Raw genomic sequence first — 21,311 nt, 5'->3', positions numbered from 1 at the left:
GTTCATTTCAATGCTAGCCTGTACAGAGACTTGGTTTCATTCAATGCTAGCCTGTACAGAGACTTGGTTTCATTCAATGCTAGCCTGTACAGAGACTTGGTTTCATTCAATGCTAGCCTGTACAGAGACTTGATTTCATTCAATGCTAGCCTGTACAGAGACTTGGTTTCATTCAATGTTAGCCTGCACAGAGACTTGGTTTCATTCAATGCTAGCCTGCACAGAGACTTGGTTTCATTCAATGCTAGCCTGCACAGAGACTTGTTTCATTCAATGCTAGCCTGTACAGTGACTTGGTTTCATCCAATGCTAGCCTGTACAGAGACTTGGTTTCATTCAATGCTAGCCTGTACAGAGACTTTGTTTCATTCAATGCTAGCCTGTACAAGGACTTGGTTTCATTCAATGCTAGCCTGTACAGAGACTTGGTTTCATTCAATGCTAGCCTGTACAGGACTTGGTTTCATTCAATGCTAGCCTGTACAGAGACTTGGTTTCATTCAATGCTAGCCTGTACAGGACTTGGTTTCATCACAATGCTAGCCTGTACAGAGACTTGGTTTCATTCAATGCTAGCCTGTACAGTGACTTGGTTCATCATCCAATGCTAGCCTGTACAGAGACTTGGTTTCATCAATGCTAGCCTGTACAGAGACTTGGTTTCATTCAATGCTAGCCTGTACAGAGACTTGGTTTCATTCAATGCTAGCCTGTACAGAGACTTGGTTTCATTCATGCTAGCCTGTACAGTGACTTGGTTTCATTCAATGCTAGCCTGTACAGTGACTTGGTTTCATTCAATGCTAGCCTGTACAGAACTTGGTTTCATTCAATGCTAGCCTGTACAGATGTTGGTTTCATTCATGCTAGCCTGTACAGGACTTGGTTTCATTCAATGCTAGCCTGTACAGTGACTTGGTTTCATCTCAATGCTAGCCTGTACAGAGACTTGGTTTCATTCAATGCTAGCCTGTACAAGAAAGACTTGGTTTCCATCAATGTTTCATTCAATGCTAGCCTGTACAGTGACTTGGTTTCATTCAATGCTAGCCTGTACAGAGACTTTGTTTCATTCAATGCTAGCCTGTACAGTGACTTGGTTTCATTCCATGCTAGCCTGTACAGTGACTTGGTTTCATTACATTTTTTTTTATTAGGCAAGTCAGTTAAGAACAAATTCTTATTTACAATGACAGATTTTTAACTTGTCAGCTTGGGGATTTAATCTAGCAACCTTTCAGTTACTGGCCCAACGCTCTAACCACTAGGCTACTTGCCACACCAATGCTAGCCTATTTGTTTCAGCTTGTAGAACGTTCTGGTTGTTAATAGCTGGCTTGGACACGGTGGCTGGCAGGCCCCCATTCAGACATGTCAAGTGACAGTGGTCCTGTCTGGGACAACCTAGCCATTAGCCAATCATAGCCACCATTACCCTCTAAAGACTTCCTCAGATTAGCCAGGATGTTAGAAAGTGAACCGTTTGCTCCATGAACAGGCATACAAGTTATTTTAACACAGCACTTGTTTGACTTAAAAAAAACACTTATATAAAAGTTAGGATTTGTTATTTTCTGAATGGAGACAGCTGGCACCTTTACACTGAGTGAACAAAACATTAGGAACACCTGCTCTTTCCATGAGATAGACTGACCAGGTGAATCCAGGTGAAAGCTATGATCCCTTCTTGATGTAATTTGTTAACAAATCCACTTCAATCAGTCTAGATGAAGGGGAGGACAGGTCGAAGAAGGATTTTTAAGCCTTGAGACAATTGAGACTTTGATTGTGTATGTGTGCCATTCCGAGGGTGAATGGGCAAGACAGGGTATGATTGTAGTTGCTTGGTGCAGCGGTTTGTGACAAGCAACGCTGCTCGGTTTTTCACACAGTTTTCTGCGTGTATCAAGAATGGTCCATCACCCAAAGGACATCCAGCCAACTTGACACAACTGTCAGACACATTATAGTCAACATGGGCCAGCATCCATGTGGAATGCTTTTGACACCTTGTAGAGTCCATGCCCCAACTAATTGAGTCTGCTCTGAGGGCAAAAGAGGTGGGGTGCAACTCAATATTAGGAAGGTGTTCTTAATGTTTTGTACAATCAGTGTATGTCTGATAAGCTGTTTAACAGTATCACAGCTCATAATAGTAACCCTGGTACCACTTACAAGTTCTAGGAAGACCTTGACCCCTGACCTCAGTGGAAACATCAGGAAAGAGGCAGAATTTCAAGCCATCCAAAACCGCCTCTGAAAGTAATACGACTTTTACTAATGCACCTTGAGTTTCGTTTCGGTCTTCTCTGTCTTTGTAATTTTATCAGATGGTGAAATGATGATTTAACACAAAACCCTTCAACGTTCCATCTGTTTGTTTTGGTTAAGTCGGAACTTACAGGTCCTTTGTTTGGCCTCAGCGATGACCCCATGGCAGGGTCAGTCTTTTCCTCTGGGGATCTCAGCTGTTATCGTTTCTTCCTATTTTGTTTTATTAGAAGGGGCGGTGTAGCATAGGGCTGAATTACAACTGAGAAAAACACACAAGACTAGAATCCCTGGTGACTCAGACCTCAAAAATGTTCTTGAAAACGTGTCATCAAAATATTTCCATTTCTCCTAGTCAGCCAGTTGTACAAAGAGGCATCACTCAACAGGGCCAGTCGCAGCGAGTTCTGCCGCGACTACAGTCTCTCGAGGAGCTAACGCTCTCTCCATCCCTCTCTTTCTCTCTGTCTCTCTCTCCTCTCTCTCAGTAGAGCTGTCTCTCTCAAGAATTGTAAATAGCAGAAAGTAGGCTTGGACCGGTTAATCCACTTCTGGGGACTGGCAGAACTGTAGAATTTATTGTCTCAGGTCAGGATTCTAGAACCTTGGTTAGCGAAGGGAGCAGGTCATAAAAACAAGGCACGGACAGCAATATGATAGTTATGGATTAGTGACGGATCTGTAGCCTATTGTTCTAATGAGAGAGGTACTAAATTCAGCTGACCCTTTGCAGACAAGAACACAAACCAGATGGAATTAGAATTCTCAGGCACATTAAGTATTTCCAAAGGTTGAGAAACGCACCAACAATATGCTAAGAGCCATTCAGACATCATAAGACAGATGACATAGTAATACAGTTATTACAGGCTTTGGGAGTACAAATATGATTTACTCATAATTCTGCTGCTTAGGTGACTTTCCTTCTTACAAAGTGGAATTCTTGGAGACGTAGTGGAAAACACTACAGATGTAGGATCTTAATTTGAAATGTGTTGACATTTCGCTTGCCCTGCCTGTGTTCTCTTCATTAATGCAACAAGGCCCCCTGCCCTGACCAGTAATATCCTGCGTTACATTTGGCCTACAGGCTGTTTAGTAACCTAGGGGGGTAGCAGACTAGGTGTAATACGGTAATCTTTATTTAGTCTGGCAGTGTTGATACCCCATCTGATAAAGCTCTCTGGGCCTGGCGCACTGTAATTGAATGATGTTGTCAAGATTGATGGACGATGTGAAAAGGGATCAGTTTCATTAAGCCAGCTCAGGCGAAGCGTGCCGCTCTGGGAGGAGGAGCAGAGATTTGCTGCTAGGCAGGGGAATGGCAGAGATATATGCCGCGGTGTTGAAAGAATAAGATGCATTTGCTTTGAATTAAAAATGGTAGACAAACAAAGGTAGAGGTGTATCTGATGTAGATTATAAGATTGGTTTAAAACCTAAAAAAAGGACAAAATATTTATCTGAACACCTTGGGGTATTTCATGTGACAGATTGGGCCCAGTCAGTTTGTGGGGGGTTGTTACAACAGGCAGAGCTAGCTATGTGTAAAGTATTATTCATGGTTTGCACTGTTGTCACTAATGGCTGTTTCTAAAAGTAACAGCACATAGAGGCACAGTGACCCTATGCATGATTAAATATACTGTAGGCATCAGCATGCCTCATTAATAACCTCTTCACTCCAGTGTAATGTGAAGCAGCATGACTAACTCAGTCTCCTCCATTGTGATTCCAGGCTGAACCCAAAGAGCCGCACCAGTATCCCAACGAGGTATGGACGTGTTCTTCACACCCTTTCGTCACTAACCAATGACACAAATCTATCACAAATAACAAGATAATTCAGTCAAGATGTGTCAAGATATGTCTGTGCCATCACAATAACAAATCACCTAGCGTTCTTACCAGTTCCAACTCAATACGTACTGAGCTATAATTCAAATGCACCCTGATCTTTGTTCACAATCAGATATATTATATCGCAGATGTCATCAAACTATGACAACTCTAGTCTAATGGGAATTACCATTGTTTACTTGCGTCTGAAGCCAACAAAGAACAACCAAGTTCCACCTGATGCTTAGTTCCAGCTGATGCTTAGTTCCAGGTGATGCTTAGTTCCAGCTGATACTTAGTTCCACCTGATGCTTAGTTCTAGTTGATGCTTAGTTCCAGCTGATGCTTAGTTCCAGCTGATGCTTAGTTCTAGCTGATGCTTAGTTCTAGCTGATGCTTAGTTCCAGCTGATGCTTAGTTCCAGTTGATGCTTAGTTCCAGCTGATGCTTAGTTCCAGTTGATGCTTAGTTCCATCTGATGACTTAGTTTCCAGTTGCATGCTTAGTTTCTAATGCTAGTTGATGCTTAGTTCTAGCTGATGCTTAGTTCCAGTTGATGCTTAGTTCTAGTTGATGCTTAGTTCCAGTTGATGCTTAGTTCTAGTTGATGCTTAGTTCTAGCTGATGCTTTGTTCCAGCTGATGCTTTGTTCCAGCTGATGCTTAGTTCTAGCTGATGCTTAGTTCTAGTTGATGCTTAGTTCCAGTGATGCTTAGTTCTAGTTGATGCTTAGTTTCTAGTTGATGCTTAGTTCTAGTTGATGCTTAGTTCTAGTTTGATGCTTAGTTCCAGCTGATACTTAGTTCTAGCTGATGCTTAGTTCAGTTGATGCTTAGTTCTAGTTAATGCTTAGTTCCAGTTGATGCTTAGTCTAGTTTGATGGCCTTTAGTTCAGTTATGCTTAGTTCCAGTTGATGCTTAGTTCTAGTTGATGCTTAGTTCTAGTTGATGCTTAGTTCTAGTTGATGCTTAGTTCCAGTTGATGCTTAGTTCCAGCTGATGCCTGTATGCAGCCTGTACGGGTTGCCTCACGTCCCTGCACTCACTGAGCCACTGTCCACTAGATACTGGATATAGTATAGCCACTCCATGTAGTCGCTGACAGTCTAGTCACCGTGGATGTTGTGTATGTGTGTCTCTCAGCCCAGCCTCACCCAGCCCCACCTCACCACGCTCCCCCTCCTGGCCGATGTTCTCTGCATCCTCCAGCCCCCAGCCGGCCTCCTCCACCTCCAGTGACTCCTCCCCAATCAGGTCTGTCACCACGTCCGCCCAACACGCCATCTTCGGTTGCACCTCCTACTCACAATGCCAATTCTGGAGCTTTGCGCCGCCTCACTGCTGCACCCCCTCTGCCCCACCCCCACCACCGTGCATGATCACTGACAGATAGTTCCTGATCACCCTGAGAGGCGTACCCTGTTCACACTATCACACCAATTTGAATTGCACTATACTAGCTCAGATTAATTTATTCCTTCCCAGCAACTACGGCAGATGTGTAACCAGGCCAGCGCAGTACAGCTCAGCTCAGCTTGGCTCAGTCGTGTGAAAAGGTATAAGTAAGGTGGATCACAGGCTCATCTTTGGTGGATTCAGGATACAGCCAGTCTATCAGACTTCCAAAAATTGTTATACATGTAGCCAGAGCATTCAGATAAACTCCATATTATAAATACCTTCAGGCAGGTCTAGACAGATATACTCCGGATTATAAATACCTTGAGTCAGGTCTAGACAGATATAGCCCGGATTATAAATACCTTGAGTCAGGTCTAGACAGATATACTCTGGATTATAAATACCTTGAGTCAGGTCTAGACAGATATACTCTGGATTATAAATACCTTGAGTCAGGTTTAGACATAAACTCCAGATTAGAAATACCTTGAGTCAGGTTTAGACAGGTTCAGAATAACCATGGGCCTTTAAAGGGGAGCTGTTTAAATATCTGTAGATGTATAGCATATTCGTTGCGGCTTTTTGCTTTACAAGGACACACTTCTTGTAAAGCAAGAAGGCTACCTTGGGTGGCAGGTTGCCTAGTGGTTAGAGTGTTGGGCCAGTGACTGAAAGGTTGCTAGATCAAATCCCTGAGCTGACAAGGTAAAAATCTGTTGTTCTGCCCTTGAACAAGGCAGTGATCTAGCAACCTTTCAGTCACTGGCCCAACACTCTAACCACTAGGCTACCTGCCACCCAAGGTAGCCTTCTTCTGAGGCTGTCATTATAAATAAGACTTAAATAAAACTTCCTTGTCAAACTATATAAATGTATTTATACAGTTGATGACTATTAGGGAAAAGGGAATTATAGGCACACAGAGACTTTCCATATGGGAGCAATGATGATGTTTTGAGACACTGGTACAGTTGGAGCTTCACCTGTCGTTGCTCCCGACAGTTAGAAGTGGTGGGACACTCAAAGTGCCCAATGTGGTATCCGAGTGAGTTGGATTATAACATGTTATTTTCCCTCCCCCTCTGTAGCATCCCAGGCAGGCAGGCTAGGGCCCTCTACGCCTGCAAAGCGGAGCACCACTCTGAGCTTTCATTCATCGCAGGGACCACCTTTGAAAATGGTGAGTACGGATCACTGTGACTCTTAAACAATCTCAATACCAAATGGACCCATAAACCCTATGCCCTGTGCACTTGTGGATATCTGAACAGTTTTGGTTGGTATTAACAATATGGTGAAACTTCCAGCTAGCCCATCAGAGAGCAAGGTGGAGCTACTACCAGATTGGTTGCACCTGGCAAATCCTCTCAGATACCCATAAGTGCAGAGGGTGTAGGGTCTAGGGGTGGGAAAATGTGGGAAGGTAGACCTATTATTATTATAAAACAATACAGTGCATTCCGAAAGTATTCAGACCTCTTGACTTTTTCCACATTTTGTTACGTTACAGCCTTATTCTTAAATTAATTAAATAGTTTTTCCCCCTCATCAATCTACACACAATATCCCAAAACTGTTTTATTTTTAGCTAATTTATTCAAAATAAAACACTAAAATATCACTTTTACATACTGTAAGTATTCAGACCCTTTACTCAGTACTTTGTTGAAACATCTTTGGCAGCGATTACAGCCTCGAGTCTTCTTGGGTATGACGCTACAAGCTTGGCACATCTGTATTTGGGGAGTTTCTCCCATTCTTCTCTGCAGATCCTCTCAAGCTCTGTCAGGTTGGATGGGGAGCGTCGCGGCACAGGTATTCTCAGGTCTTTACAGGGATGTTAGATCGAGTACAAGTCCAGGCTCTGGCTGGACCACTCAAGGACATTCAGAGACTTGTCCCGAAGCCACCCCTGCGTTGTCTTGGCTGTGTGCTTAGGGTCGTTGTCCTGTTGGAAGGTGAACCTTCGCCCCAGTCTGAGGTCCTCAGCTCGCTGGAACAGGTTTTCATCAAGGATCTCTCTGTACTTTGCTCCGTTCATCTTTCCCTCGATCCTAAGGTATTTCTGTTTTACTTTGTCATTATGGGGTATTGTGTGTAGATTGATGAGGAACATTTTTTATTTAATTAATTTTAGAATAAGGCTGTAATGTAAGAAAATGTGGAAAAAGTCAAGGGGTCTGAATACTTTCTGAATACATGATATACTGGTCAGATGAGAAATTAGCCAGGGGTTTTCTAAGACCACCCTCTCTCCCCTCATCGTCCTCCCTGGTACCAGTGTGTGGTTGAGGAGGAGGAGCAGGGAGGAGGGCCAGGCTGGGGCTTGTCATTACCTTGCCTCACCTCTTCTCTCCTCCAGGGAGGAACCTGATCCTAGCCAAGCCTCCAGGGGCCAGGACCCTACTGTTACTTTATCTTAATCATCCCGAAACCTCACCACTCTTAACACTAAGGGCTCTATTCAGCGTTACAGATTAGGCGATAGAATAAAAATGGAAGAGGTCATCTCTGATTGTGCCGATTTATGCAGCGTTTACCGTGAAAGCAGTCTCCGTTAAAGCAAGAAACATCGCCATTCAATTTCAATCACGCTGTTAAGCTGAACTTCCGCAATGCTGATTGAATAGAGCCCCAAATCCTATCTCTGTTTTAGTTAAAGCCGTTTTTCTCGGTCCTAATGAAAACCACTTTCATACTGTTTAAAACGATAACTAAGGGCTCTGTTCAATCCACATCGAGGAAGTTCAGTTTTACAGTGTGTTTGAAATGTAAAGCCAATTTTCTACCTTTATCAGAGACTGCATTCACAGTAAATGCTGCATATGTCCACTCAATCGGAAACTACGTTTAAATTTCTATCCCGGAATCTGTAACGCTGTAACGCTGTAACGCTGTAACGCTTTCCAGATTGAATAGAGTCCTAGTTTAGCTGAGGAGGAAATTTGGCTCTCACGAATCAGTGTGACATTTACTGTAGACAGAGCAGCCATTTGAGCGAGTTAGGTTATAGATTAAAACTGTTATTGAGTATTTATGAAATACACTGTGTGAATGTCCAAACCCAGTGTAGCCTGTCTTAGAAGCAGAAGGATTATAGTGCATGTCTGGTTGGGTCAAGGGTCTGATGATCTGGGAAAAGAAGAGATTAGCAGCGTGGGAATCAGCCACACAGCCACCCAGGTTGCTCAGGTACAGGAAGAAAGAAGAACAATTATTGTATGAGGCCCTGGTCTAAAGTAGTGCACTATATAGGGAATAGGGGCCCTGGTCAAAAGCAGTGCGCTATATAGGGAATAGGGCCCTGGTCAAAAGTAGTGCACTCTATATGGGATAGGATGTCATTTGAGGAACACCCTAGGGTCCATAGTGCTCTAGGAAATGTTTCCCTAAGCTTTCCTAGATACAGTTCCCAGCTACAGTTCCTAGCTACAGTTCCCAGCTACAGTTCCTAGCTACAGTTCCTAGCTACAGTTCCCAGCTACAGTTCCCAGCTACAGTTCCCAGCTACAGTTCCCAGCTACAGTTCCCAGCTACAGTTCCCAGCTACAGTTTCCAGCTACAGTTCCCAGCTACAGGTCCTAGCTACAGGTCCTAGCTACAGGTCCTAGCTACCAAAACAAGACTAGGGGTTTTATTCAGTCTGGAAAGCTGATTGCGTGATAGAAATGTAAAGGTCATTTCCGATTGGACGGACATATGCAGTGTTTACTGTGAAATTTGATTGCCTTAAAATGTCAATTGCGCTGTAACGCTGAACTTCCGCAATACGGATTGAATAGTCAGTACGGTCAGTCAAGAACAAGTGAGTTTTCACACTCATTTATGTGCAGAAGTTCTCTTCTCAACTCTCTGAGTAACCTGTCAACTCTCTGAGTAACCTGTCAACTCTCTGAGTAACCTGTCAACTCTCTGAGTAACTTGTCAACTCTCTGAGCAACCTGTCAACTCTCTGAGCAACCTGTCAACTCTCTGAGTAACCTGTCAACTCTCTGAGTAACCTGTAATCTCGGAGTAACTGCCATCTCTGAGTAACTGTCAACTCTCTGGAACTGTCAACCTGGTGAATCTCTGGTAACTGCAACTCTCTGAGTAACTTGTCAACTCTCGAATTAACCTGTCAACTCTCTGAGTAACCTGTACTCTCTGGAGTAACGTGTCAACTGCTGAATAACCTGTCAACTTCTGAATAACCTGTCAACTCTCTGAGCAACCTGTGATATCTCTGAGTAACCGTCAACTCTCCTGAGTAACCTGTAACTCTCTGAGTAACTTGTCAACTCTCTGAATAACCTGTCAACTCTTGAATAACTGTAATCTCTGAATAACCTGTCCAACTCTCTGAATAACCTGTCAACTCTCTGAGTAACCTTCAACTCTCTGAGTAACCTGTCATTTCTCAGTGCCTATATTTTGTTTATAGGTTTTTTTGTTTTAAAAATATAAAAACACAGACCTATGGACTGATACATTTACAATAATGCATGTAATTGCAATGACCCCTTATGTAAATTGTATCTATAGCAGCTGTAATGGCGCTTCATGGTGGCGTGGGGTATCAATGCTGCTAGGGTCATCAATGCTGATAGGGTCATCAATGCGCTAGGGCATAATTGCTGCTGGCGTCATTATGCTGTAGGGTATCAATGCTGCTAGAGTCAATGCTGCTAGCGGTCATCATGCTGCTAGCGTCATCAATCTGCTAGGGTATCAAGCTGTAGGGTCATCAATGCTGCTAGGGTCATCAATGCTGCTAGGGTCATAATGCTGCTATAGTCATCAATGTGCTAGGGGTATCATGCTGCTAGGGGTCATCAATGCTGCTAGGGATCATGAAATGCTGCTAGCGGTCTAATGCTGCTAGGTCACAATGCTGCTAGGGGTCATCATGCTGCTAGGGGTCATCAATGCTCTAGGTTCATCAATGCTTGCTAGCGTCAATGCTGCTAGGGGTATATGCTGCTAGGGTCATGATCTCTGTAATGCGCTAGGTCATCAATGCTGCTAGGTCATCAAGCGCTAGGTCATCAATGCTGCTAGGGGTCATAATGCTGCTACGGGTCATCAATGCTGTAGGGTCATAAGCGGCTAGGGGGTCATCAATGCTGCTTAGGGTCATCAATGCTGCTAGGGGTCTATGAATGCTGCTAGGATCAATGGCTAGGGGTCATCAATGCTGCTAGGGGTCATCAATGCTGCTAGGGTGCTCATCAATGCTGCTAGCGGCATCATGCTGCTAGCGGTCACAATGCTGCTACGTGTCACAATGTTGCATGTTGCACGTTGCATACTGGGGTCTTGTTCATCTAGTAACCTGCTTCCAAGAAGTATGCAGGGTGTGTTCACCCCCTCTCTGATTCTTCCCTAACACCAGAGTGCCACTGTCCCAGCTGTCAGTAGCTACTCACCATATTGGTCTCTGCTTTCAAATGGGGACTATCTAATGTTCTGTTGTAACATGAGAGGGTTAACGGTTGAGCAGCTCAGCTATGTGATCTGTCTCTCCATCTCAGTATTCCTCCGGGAGCCAGGCTGGCTGAAGGCACCCTGACGGCAGGAGGGCTGATACCGGAGAATATGTGGAGTTGTGTAGTCCTGGATCAGACTGAACTGGAGAGACACGCAGCTGCACTGTGCCCCTGCAGCTTATGGAAGTCTGGACACAGAGGGCTTCCTGCTGTCATGGTCATGAATCTAGGATTCAGTAGCAGACTCTTCTCTGTTGTGTGGTGTGTGTGGTGTGTGTGTGTGTTGTGTGTGTGTGTGTGTGTGTGTGTGTGTGTGTGTGTGTGTTGTGTGTGTGTGTGTGTGTGTGTGGTGTGTGTTTGTGTGGTGTGTGTGTGTGTGTGTGTGTGTGTTGTGTGTGTGTGTGTGTTGCATTGTTGCTACAAAAGCTCATTCCCCTGTTCAGACAGTCCTTAGTTCATTGCACTGCCACTGCTTTTAGTGTCTTCTATCATCAGTTGAAACTTTGGAAGATGTTTCCATTTTGGGGCGGGAAAAAAGTAATTGGTCTGAGGTTTGGACTGCAGTCCAACTTCTCTTCCTGTGTACTGCCTGTAGGAACAGGGCGGCTGGTAGCCTAGCGGTTAAGAGCGTTGGCCCAGTAACCCAATGGTCGCTGTTTTGAATCCACAATCTGACTAGATGAAAAATCCATTGTGCCCTTGAGCAAGGCACTTAACCTTAATTGCTCTTGTAAGTCGCTCTGGAGCGTCTGCTAAAATGTCAAATGTCACAATGAATGGAGTTGACTGTGTGGGGTGCTTTCATCTCTAAATGACAGGGGGGTATTTTTCAACGAGTATCGCTATAAATGTGAGCGCCTTGGCATGGCAACCCGGTATTCCCCTAGACAAGATAGACCACAACTGCTGTTTACCTACCTATACAGTACAGCGGCGGGAGCATCCAGAATATCTTAACTCTTAATAGCTTTTTTTATTTAAGAAATTGGAACTACTGGGTGAAATTGTCTCAAAAAACCTAGAAAGTTAACTTAACTGTTTTCATTAACTGAATTTAATTTTTTTTATTTTCTTAACAGGTAGAGAGTGTAAAACATGTTTTAATGTGAAACTAGACCACTTATGTTATTTATATACAATTTCAAAGCTGAGATCTGAACTGTATTCTTTTGGAGTGTATTAACATTGTAAATACATTTGATAAGGTATCATTTTTTAAGTATCACATTTTGTATTGTAGCATACTAACAGATTTTTTTTTAGCATCTTAGTTGCTACATTTTTGGGGGCATCTATTTCCTGTCCATTGGGAGCCTGAATATTCTTTATGATCAATTGAATCATGAACAAGGTTGTATAGAAGATAATCTATTAAAGACCAACATTGAACTCGCAGATCTGTCCTAGTTTCTTCATGTCTCAATGCCTTGGATTTTATAGACCTATTCTGAGCACTAGCGTGTAGTCATGGATGCCAAGGGAAGCCCAAATTTCTTTCCAATATGATGATTTTTTTAAATAATGTATCTTTCGTTTCTGTGTTTCAACATTTTCCTTCAGTTTACAAAAGGCTGAATGTATCTCACAGGAGAAAGCATCCGAGCGAGTGAAACAGCGCCCCTGTGTCTCTCAACGTGTAGGCCATTTATCTGATGCTGTCTGGTCCAAATGAGTATGACATTGTTGCCGCCCATAGCTTTGAGCTAAACTGAACAAGCTCAACTGTGTATGGTCCAGGCGCACCAAAGAAAGTGTCAAGAGAAGCCAGCTTTAATTTGGCGTCACTCCTATCAAATCCCATCGAGAACATACGTCAGTGACAGAAAAACTTGAATTGTTGCATCTCGTTGAGTTGTCCTCCGATGGCTAGCTAGCCAAATTGTCCCTTTCCTAAATTAGCCATGGATGGAAATAGGGATTTAGATTTGTGGTTTTACTTAATTTTCCGTACTGGCCAATGATTATAACGACTATTCTGATCCAACCATTAATTCATACATTGTTCCTCTGGCCTGAGAGGATGGAAGTTCAATATGTAGCTAGATGTAGAAGGCTAATGTTAACTAGCTAACGTTGCCCATGTAAGGAAGTTAGGCTAGCGAGGATTTTAGCCAGGTATCCTAGGACAACAAAAAATGAAAACGTGTACTGCATGACAGAGTGACAGACCGTTTCGTCAACATGGAAGAGAGGATGGCATTGGCGTTTCTCTACAAGTAGGGTGAGTCAACATGTTTTTCTACTTGCACATACACACAGAGAAATCAGAAACATGGACAGCCACATCATGTTTCATTTATATTGATTGAACCAAATTGTTTTTGGTATTATTTAGTTGTCACTGTATTAGACTAAGCAGAGGTGATTTAATGACAGTGAAATTGAAATAGTGTTTTTATAGTGGAGACAGCTGCTGTTTTCTTTGCGACTTGTGGTAACTCCATGGTTCTAAATCAATAGTTGTTTAGTGGTCTGAAAATGTCGGAAAAATTAACTAACTTGCTTGACCATGCTGTAGGTCATGTAACTGTCTGTTACTGGACAGAGGTTGCTCTCTGGTTTTGTGATGAAACAAAGGTGTGGTATATCACATCCGCAGTGATTTTACCCACGCACTGCTACTGGTTCTGAGTAGACAACCCTCATATAACAAAGCATTTCCGATATGAAAAAACGTATTCAAAATAAAGGGAATTCCATCTCATTCCAAGGAGGGCCGAGTGTCTGCGGGCTTTCGCTCCCCCTTTGTACTTGATTGATAAATTAAGGCCACTAATTAGTAAGGAACTCCCCATCACCTGGTTGTGTAGGTCTTAATTGAAAGGAAAAACCTTCTGTGGATACATTTGACACCCGTAGTGTAGAGTATTGGAAAGCCAAGACACACCTGGGTTGTATTTGTTAGGCACAAAACAAACAGGGAGGGACTCATTTTTGTTTTCTGTTGCAAAAGGTTTTGATAAGTTGTGCCCAAATAATTATGACCCTGGCCAGACGAGGATTATGATAACTAAGCTGGCTGACATTAAAGCGACAGTTCACCCCAATTAAAAATTTACCTAATCACGGAGGTGGTAGATTCAATCAATAAGGCCCGAGGGGGTGTTGTATAGGGTTGCAAAGACACGACAGGGTCAATAATATACCACGGCTAAGGGCTGTTAAGCACGACGGAGTGCCTTCATACACGCCTTAGCTGTGGTACAGTATGTACCACAAACCCCACATACTGTACCACAAACCCCTGAGGTGCCTTATTGGTATTAGAAACTGGTTGCCAAGGTAATTAGAACAGTAAACAAAACATTTTTGCATCATGCTGTGGTATATTGTCAGATTTTACCACCGTTTGTAGCCAATCAGCATCCAGATCTCAAACTACCCGGTTTCTAATCCGTTATCATGCTCGACCTCACAGTGACTTCAAACCAGCTATGTTAGCAACGTAAGCCCTTTAGAAGTTGAACACAGAATAGGCTTACGGTCGTTTCTCAAATATTTCTTCAGGTGGTGAACAGGTTCCCAGCTCCAAAGTTTGATGTCAAAACATTTTTTTCTTCAAACAAAACATCAAAACATTTTTATACTACACAGTGATACTTTTATGTCTGATGTATTTGATGTCATCCAACAAACACGGTTAAGACAAATTTGGAGGCCTAAGAAATGACTTGAGAAATGATTGAGAAACCCTTTATTTTATGAACAGGTTTATCTGGAGAAACATTTGATAATCATCTAGGAGGTCATGAAGTGAAACTAGAGCAACCAGAACTACAGACATTTTAGTCCAACATTTAATCAAATTGGTGAAAATATTGACATTGACAGCGGTAATACAAACTATTTTGTAAACAAATAGACAATGTATATATTCTTTACATTTGGATTACATGTACAGAACTGAAATACAAACAGAACAGACTTTAATGAAAGCCATATACCAGTGAAATATGATCTGCCCTCAATCTTTAAAGATACTATTTGCATGTATTTTATACAGAAAATAGACTCTCTCAACCAGTATGAGGTTGAGATGAGGTAGTGAATTAACATATATTTGTAGATTCTTGTAGGCCGTTTTGTGGTTCGTAGACCAAAACAAATCAATCTGAAATCAATGGGATATGAGGCAGGTCAGTATTTAGTGTTTGCAGTGAAAAACGACCATTTCCTTTCTTTCACTGCAAAGACTTGAGTACAAACCTACCTCCTTTCCTATTTATTATGAAACGTGGTAGTGCAAATTCTCTGGTAGATTACTTTCACACAAATACCTTTTTTTAAATGTATTTTTAAATGACTGGTTAATCCTCACAGCAATATACAAGAGACCAAAGCCTAGACCATTACAAAATATATTTAAAAATAGGTACTATAATTGGATAATAAGTGCTACTGTAAATGTAACTGGCTGTTTGAATACTTCTGTTCTCTCTGCTTTGGCAACTCTGTTGCACTATACAAAATATACTCCAGTCCTTCATCCCCTCCCAAAACCCACATTTTCTAAAACAAAGTGGTCTTTCATATAATCTTTCCCATTGATTTATAGAATTTATATTTAGTCAGACAACATATTAACACTTTCTAAGTACATATGCAATACATTTATCTTTGTCAAACACAAACCAACAGAAAAATAAAACAATTACTGTCTTACTCATCAAATGCACAAAAAGACAGTAAAATGATTCATATCAAAGAGGATCAAACTGATATTCAAAATTACTGAAAAGTTGTTTTAAAAGAAATCCATTTTCAAAAGCATTGACAGTTACGTTTTCCTGAATTTAAACACACATTTTTGTATGGCTCTCTGTCTCCCTTTCGCAAGGCCTTAAGTGAAACTTGTTTGAAAAAAACAAATTCGTATAGGAATATACAGGTATTCTGTCAAAAGTTGTCATGAAACATGTATTAATCAAAACTTCAGGGGATGTTACCCTATATGTACGTACATCTACGGCAATGCAGTGATCATTAGGATATGATCAAGCTGGTTTGACCAATCGAAGACCAGAACAGACAGTCCTCTAACACTATGTGAAAGTAAACCAAAATATGTCAATCTCCCCCCAAAACACGTGCAGAGAGCAGCACCAGGGGATCCATCTCACGTGGTCATTCCATCAGTCAGACTGAAAGGATGACTACATGAGGTAGTTAGACCACATGGCTGCCATTTTGGTTGTTAACTATCCTGGCCTAATGATTACGAAGAAGGAGCTTAGAAGTTAGAATAAAACAATTCTGAAGCCAAGTAGAAAGCCTTATAGCAATGATTCTGCACTTGCACTCCAAAAGCCATTTTACTTTGGTCTTTTACATGGCATAAGCTGGTGTGTGGTGATTACCTCAAGAGAGAGAGAATGACTTCTAGCAGGGACGGCAAACTTCCTTTTCACAGGGAAATGTGCAGGTCACCATACTTTGATAGCATTACAAAACACCATTGCAAGTTCAAGAGTCTCAGAGTACAAGTATACAAAATGGCTTGAAAACATCTACATGATCTAGTGAACAACAATCAATACTTGTATTCCTCGTTAGCTGGTGTACTTATTATTTTTACACAATAATATTTTTTATAAAATGAGCACCCTGAAGCATAGAATAATAATGCTTGGACAGCAAAACAATTACACAGTTCTGGTTTGGCACTAGTATAATAGATACAGGTGACGGGAAAAGGGGCCAAACTGAAGAGCTTGTGACATTTTACATCATTTATTTGCAACTCCCAGAGAATAGTGACTGTGCGTATGCTCTCAAACTCAGCTTGACGCATCCTAAGAAATAGGCTTGTGACAACTTTGAAATAAATACATCCGTTTTCATATCATATGAACAAACCTGTTCAGGTTGTTACTTTCTGTCCTTTTTGCTCTCTCTCACTCACTGATACACACAGACAATCATTAGCCACTGCTGCAAACTCCCATCCCATCTCCCTAGACCAACGCTGGCATTTTCATTTAGCTCACAAATCAAGGCCGGTTTTAGCATGAAGTGAGCCCTCCCTTTAACACGAAGACTTAACCTATTACACATACAGTACCAGTCAAAAGTTTGTACACGCCTACTTATTCAAGGGTTTTTCTTTATTTTGACTATTTTCTACAATGTAGAATAATAGTGAAGACATCAAAACTATGAAATAACACATGAAATCATGTAGTAACCAAAAAAGTGGTTATAATATATTTTATATTTGAGATTCTTCAAAGTAGCCACCCTTTGCCTTGATGACAGCTTTGCACACTCTTGACATTCTCTCAACCTGATTTTCACCGGTCTATTATTCTATTATGTAGAAAATAGCAAAAATAAAGAAAAACCCTGGACTGACTAAGTGTGTCTAAACTTTTGACTGGTACTGTAAAGGTTGAACTGACGTTTCACCTATAACAAATGTGAATCTTTTTTTTCCACTGTTGAATTCTAACATTCTGTATGTGACATAAGCTCAGACATGGGCAGGAACCAAATTCTCCTTATGAATAATTAATACCGCAAAGCATTATTGATGCTTTTGCGTATAACAACTAATGAAAGGTTGCGGAGAATGAAATTGGACATAAATGTTGGATTTCATTACCTTACACGAGGAGCTCACTCTCGCTAGTTCACTTCTGGGGATCATTAAGCTGCCCAATTGAGAAAAGAAACATGGCTGTTAAGAGAACAGAAACTGCCATTGTGAATAACAGATAGAAATGCATACAAAAGTGTTTATATTAGATTCCTATGCAAAATACTTGCTTTTGACAGTTTGATAAGAATGGCTATAGACAGCCTGCAAAGCTAAACCAAAAAAAGGCACGTTTTCCCTTTTCTGATAATCTTGTGTGTAGAAAAAAAGAAGAAAAGAGCCGGTGTGTGCATGCATAAAATCAATTCAAAATATTAATCTCTTTTCATTGGTAAAATTTGATTCCTCCAATCTCACAATAATCAACTGTTATGAAGTGATTCATGGTCTAAACACGATTCCAGAAAAGGTTATGTTTGATTCAGAAGGGTCAGTCTAGTTTGTGACCTGTCGCTCGGTCACTGTGTCATTCTCCTTTGAAAGTTCTATTTCTCCACCGGAGTCCTCTGGAAACCGATTCAGGAGCACCCTCTCACTACATTAATCCGTAATGGTGGGGGTCCTGGGCCATCTGCAGGGAAAATAGGCGGGTCTGGCTGGCTGGCAATTTGACGGGCGGGCGGACGGAAGGCAGGGGAGGCCGGGGTTTTAAGGCATTGTGTCATGGTTTAAGGCATGATGAAACAGAAGCGGCTTGACACTCCCATCTTTGAATTTTGGTATCTGGTTGCTGATGATCTCGGCCAGCATTTCAGGGAACTCCACACTAAGGGATTTATTCACAAAAGTGTAGAAGCAGATCTGCAGGAGGCCCCCCACCATCTGTGGAAACAACCAGGTATTTCTTAGAGGTCTTTCAATAAGAGCACAATGGCAACAACAGAGCAACATGCCAGGGTGCGTAGCTACAGTTTGGTAGAGCACACACTATGTCAAACCACTCATTGATGCCATGATGAACAACTTTGATATTGATAGCATAGCTGGAAAATTAAGCTTGTAATACATTCTAATGGTCTCATCTCTAACTTAAGAGGTTCACAAATACACACACAAAAAAAAACAGTCTTGCTTGCTCTTAATACATATTGGATCTCTAACAGGTATTCAAGTCACACTCTTCCAGACTTGACTCCCTGATATAAGGTACTCCAACCAAAAGGAAACAGGTTGATTTATTGGTATGCTGACGAGTAGAAGAGGGGATGAGTATGCATGTACGCTCATTCATTTAATTTTCTTTGTGTTTATTAAGCCAGGATAGTCCTGGGTTCCATAACTACCTGGAAAACGTCGGCAAGTGTTACTGAGTGTTGCTGAATGCTGTTGTGTGGCTGTGGGAGCAGGTGGGCTCAAACTCACCTCCTGCATGGAGTCCAGTAGCTTAGTAAGTTGATAGAACCTCTGCCAGTTCTGGCTGGAGTTCTCTTCCCGCTTGACGATGGCCTTCCCCAGCTCCTTGATGTAGGTCATGCGGATCTCATCAAACACAGCCTGGCTCTTCAATCCATCTTTTGGTACTGTAAGCACAAGCGAAGGAGGGCGGGAGGGAGTAAAACATACATAAACAATAATTTACACATCATGCATTTAAGGCAGTGTATGTCAATATAGTACTTACGTCACGGTCATTACAAAAAAGCAATAATAAAAAGCTTGGGATGTCAAGGACACAACCTCATTCTGTCTACCAACATTCACGCTAGACAATCTGACCTACAGCTAGGCTAGGCCAGGAAGGAGTCTCTTTAGACCCAGAGAGTCTCCTAGTCTGAACACTGCCCATTATCCTGTCACTACGGTCTCATACACACCACCCACCCCTTCCGTACCAACCACAATTAGGTCAATGGAAAATATGCAGAACCACAGGTAACATCAATGGGTTTTATGCTGTCCCATTCTTCCCTGATGAGAGCCAGATGAAGGATCTACCGTGGACTGCAGGCTTCTGGGATCTTGGAATTGGGCCCAGGCAAAACCGCACTCAATGGATATTATGCAAAACAACATAGGTGAGAAATTGTCAAATACTCTCCAATTGTCTTATCAGATGATATATACAAATTGGCTTGCCCCTGGTATACTATTTTTGGTTTGGATATAGTGAGGTTATTTTCCAAACATAGAAGAGAAGTATTTTATGCCTCTCCAGTGCAGAATAACTGACAAATCACTATTTTGGTTTGAAAGAGCTACAATATGTGTGTAATCCTCCAGCTATTAGCCTTCATCTACTTTTTTAAATTAAAGATGCATTGAAGTAGCAGGCAATACTAACAGGCAGGGATGCACGATATATCGGTGAACATATCGGAATCGGACGATATTAGCTAAAAATACTGGTATATGCCGATGTCTAGTTTAACGCCGATGTGCAAAACCGACGTCAAAGCTGACATGCATACCTATATAACGTAGGTACATGCCGTAATGACGCCACGTAAAATGTTGCGCTACACGTGCAACACAGCATTCATAACCTAGCCCACAATGTCTGCTGTGTGGATCAAGCAGTCAACAAGTCGAGCAGTCATTTGAAAGGGTAAGAACATTTCAGCGAGACAACTCAAAAGGCGAAATACATTAAAGCCAAGATAATGGAATTCATTTTTCTTGACAATCAAGCGTTCTCTCATGGGTGATGTTGGCTTTCGCTGACTGGTCGAGCACCGGTACACACTACCAAGTGCGCTATTTTTCAGATGTTGCCCTACCGGAGTTACACAGTAATAGCGCAACTGCATTAGCTTCAAGACATACTATGGAACGCTATTTGGGACTTTGCGTGTCAACAAAGATACTGTAGAACTGTCAAAACTTTACAAAAAAGTCTGCAAACAAGCAAACACGAACGATGTGTTTACAATACCACATACAATACCACATTGGTAATAAAGCTAATTTGTTTGACCGTAACTTCTGGGGTAGCTAGCTTTAGCTTGGTACCTAGCTAGCACACAACAACCAGCCTGAAAACAATGACCAGTAGAAACTGCAGTCATTTTCATTATTCTTAGCAATGATTTAGGGAATCCTTGTGAGTAAGTATTAGCTAGGTTGCCACTTGTTATTCACCTATTGAAATTGAACTTCAGTTCATGAAAATACACTGCTCAAAAAAATAAAGGGAACACTTAACACAACCATAGTAACTCCAAGTCAATCACACTTCTGTGAAATCAAACTGTCCACCTTAGGAAGCAACACTGACTGACATAAATTTCACATGCTGTTGTGCAAATGGAATAGACAAAAGGTGGAAATTATAGGCAATTAGCAAGACAGCCCCAATAAAGGAGTGATTCTGCAGGTGGTGACCACAGACCACTTCTCAGTTCCTATGCTTCCTGGCTGATGTTTTGGTCACTTTTGAATGCTGCCGGTGCTCTCACTCTAGTGGTAGCATGAGATGGAGTCTACAACCACACAAGTGGCTCAGGTAGTGCAGCTCATCCAGGATGGCACATCAATGCGAGCTGTGGCAAGAAGGTTTGCTGTGTCTGTCAGCGTAGTGTCCAGAGCATGGAGGCGCTACCAGGAGACAGGCCAGTACATCAGGAGACGTGGAGGAGGCCGTAGGAGGGCAACAACCCAGCCGCAGGACGCTACCTCCGCCTTTGAGCAGGAGGAGCACTGCCAGAGCCCTGCAAAATGACCTCCAGCAGGCCACAATGTGCATGTGTATAATCCGGCCAAACCGGATAGTTAGAGGTGTTATGGTGCATTCAGCACTC

General features: G+C 42.1%; 1 protein-coding gene and 1 pseudogene across 7 annotated transcripts in view; one reads left to right on the top strand and one right to left on the bottom strand.

Annotated features, from left to right (window-relative positions):
• The window catches only part of LOC111950448 (rho GTPase-activating protein 26-like), a 135,033-nt pseudogene extending 128,097 nt beyond the window's left edge, over positions 1–6,936 (top strand).
• A 10,738-nt stretch (positions 6,937–17,674) lies between these two features.
• Positions 17,675–21,311, bottom strand: part of LOC111950258 (glucocorticoid receptor) — a 107,712-nt gene continuing 104,075 nt past the window's right edge. For all 7 annotated transcript variants that reach the window (XM_023967686.2, XM_023967692.2, XM_023967687.2 and 4 more), the window contains 2 exons: positions 18,937–19,094; positions 17,675–18,396 (listed from right to left, as the gene is read on the bottom strand). In XM_023967686.2, the coding sequence (XP_023823454.1) occupies positions 18,223–18,396; positions 18,937–19,094 (332 nt within the window). In that variant the 3' untranslated portion in view covers positions 17,675–18,222. The remainder of the gene's footprint in view (positions 18,397–18,936; positions 19,095–21,311) is intronic.

This window comes from Salvelinus sp. IW2-2015, linkage group LG23, assembly GCF_002910315.2.
Source record: "Salvelinus sp. IW2-2015 linkage group LG23, ASM291031v2, whole genome shotgun sequence".
NCBI lineage: Eukaryota > Metazoa > Chordata > Actinopteri > Salmoniformes > Salmonidae > Salvelinus > Salvelinus sp. IW2-2015.
This window is presented reverse-complemented; position numbering and strand designations above follow the sequence as displayed.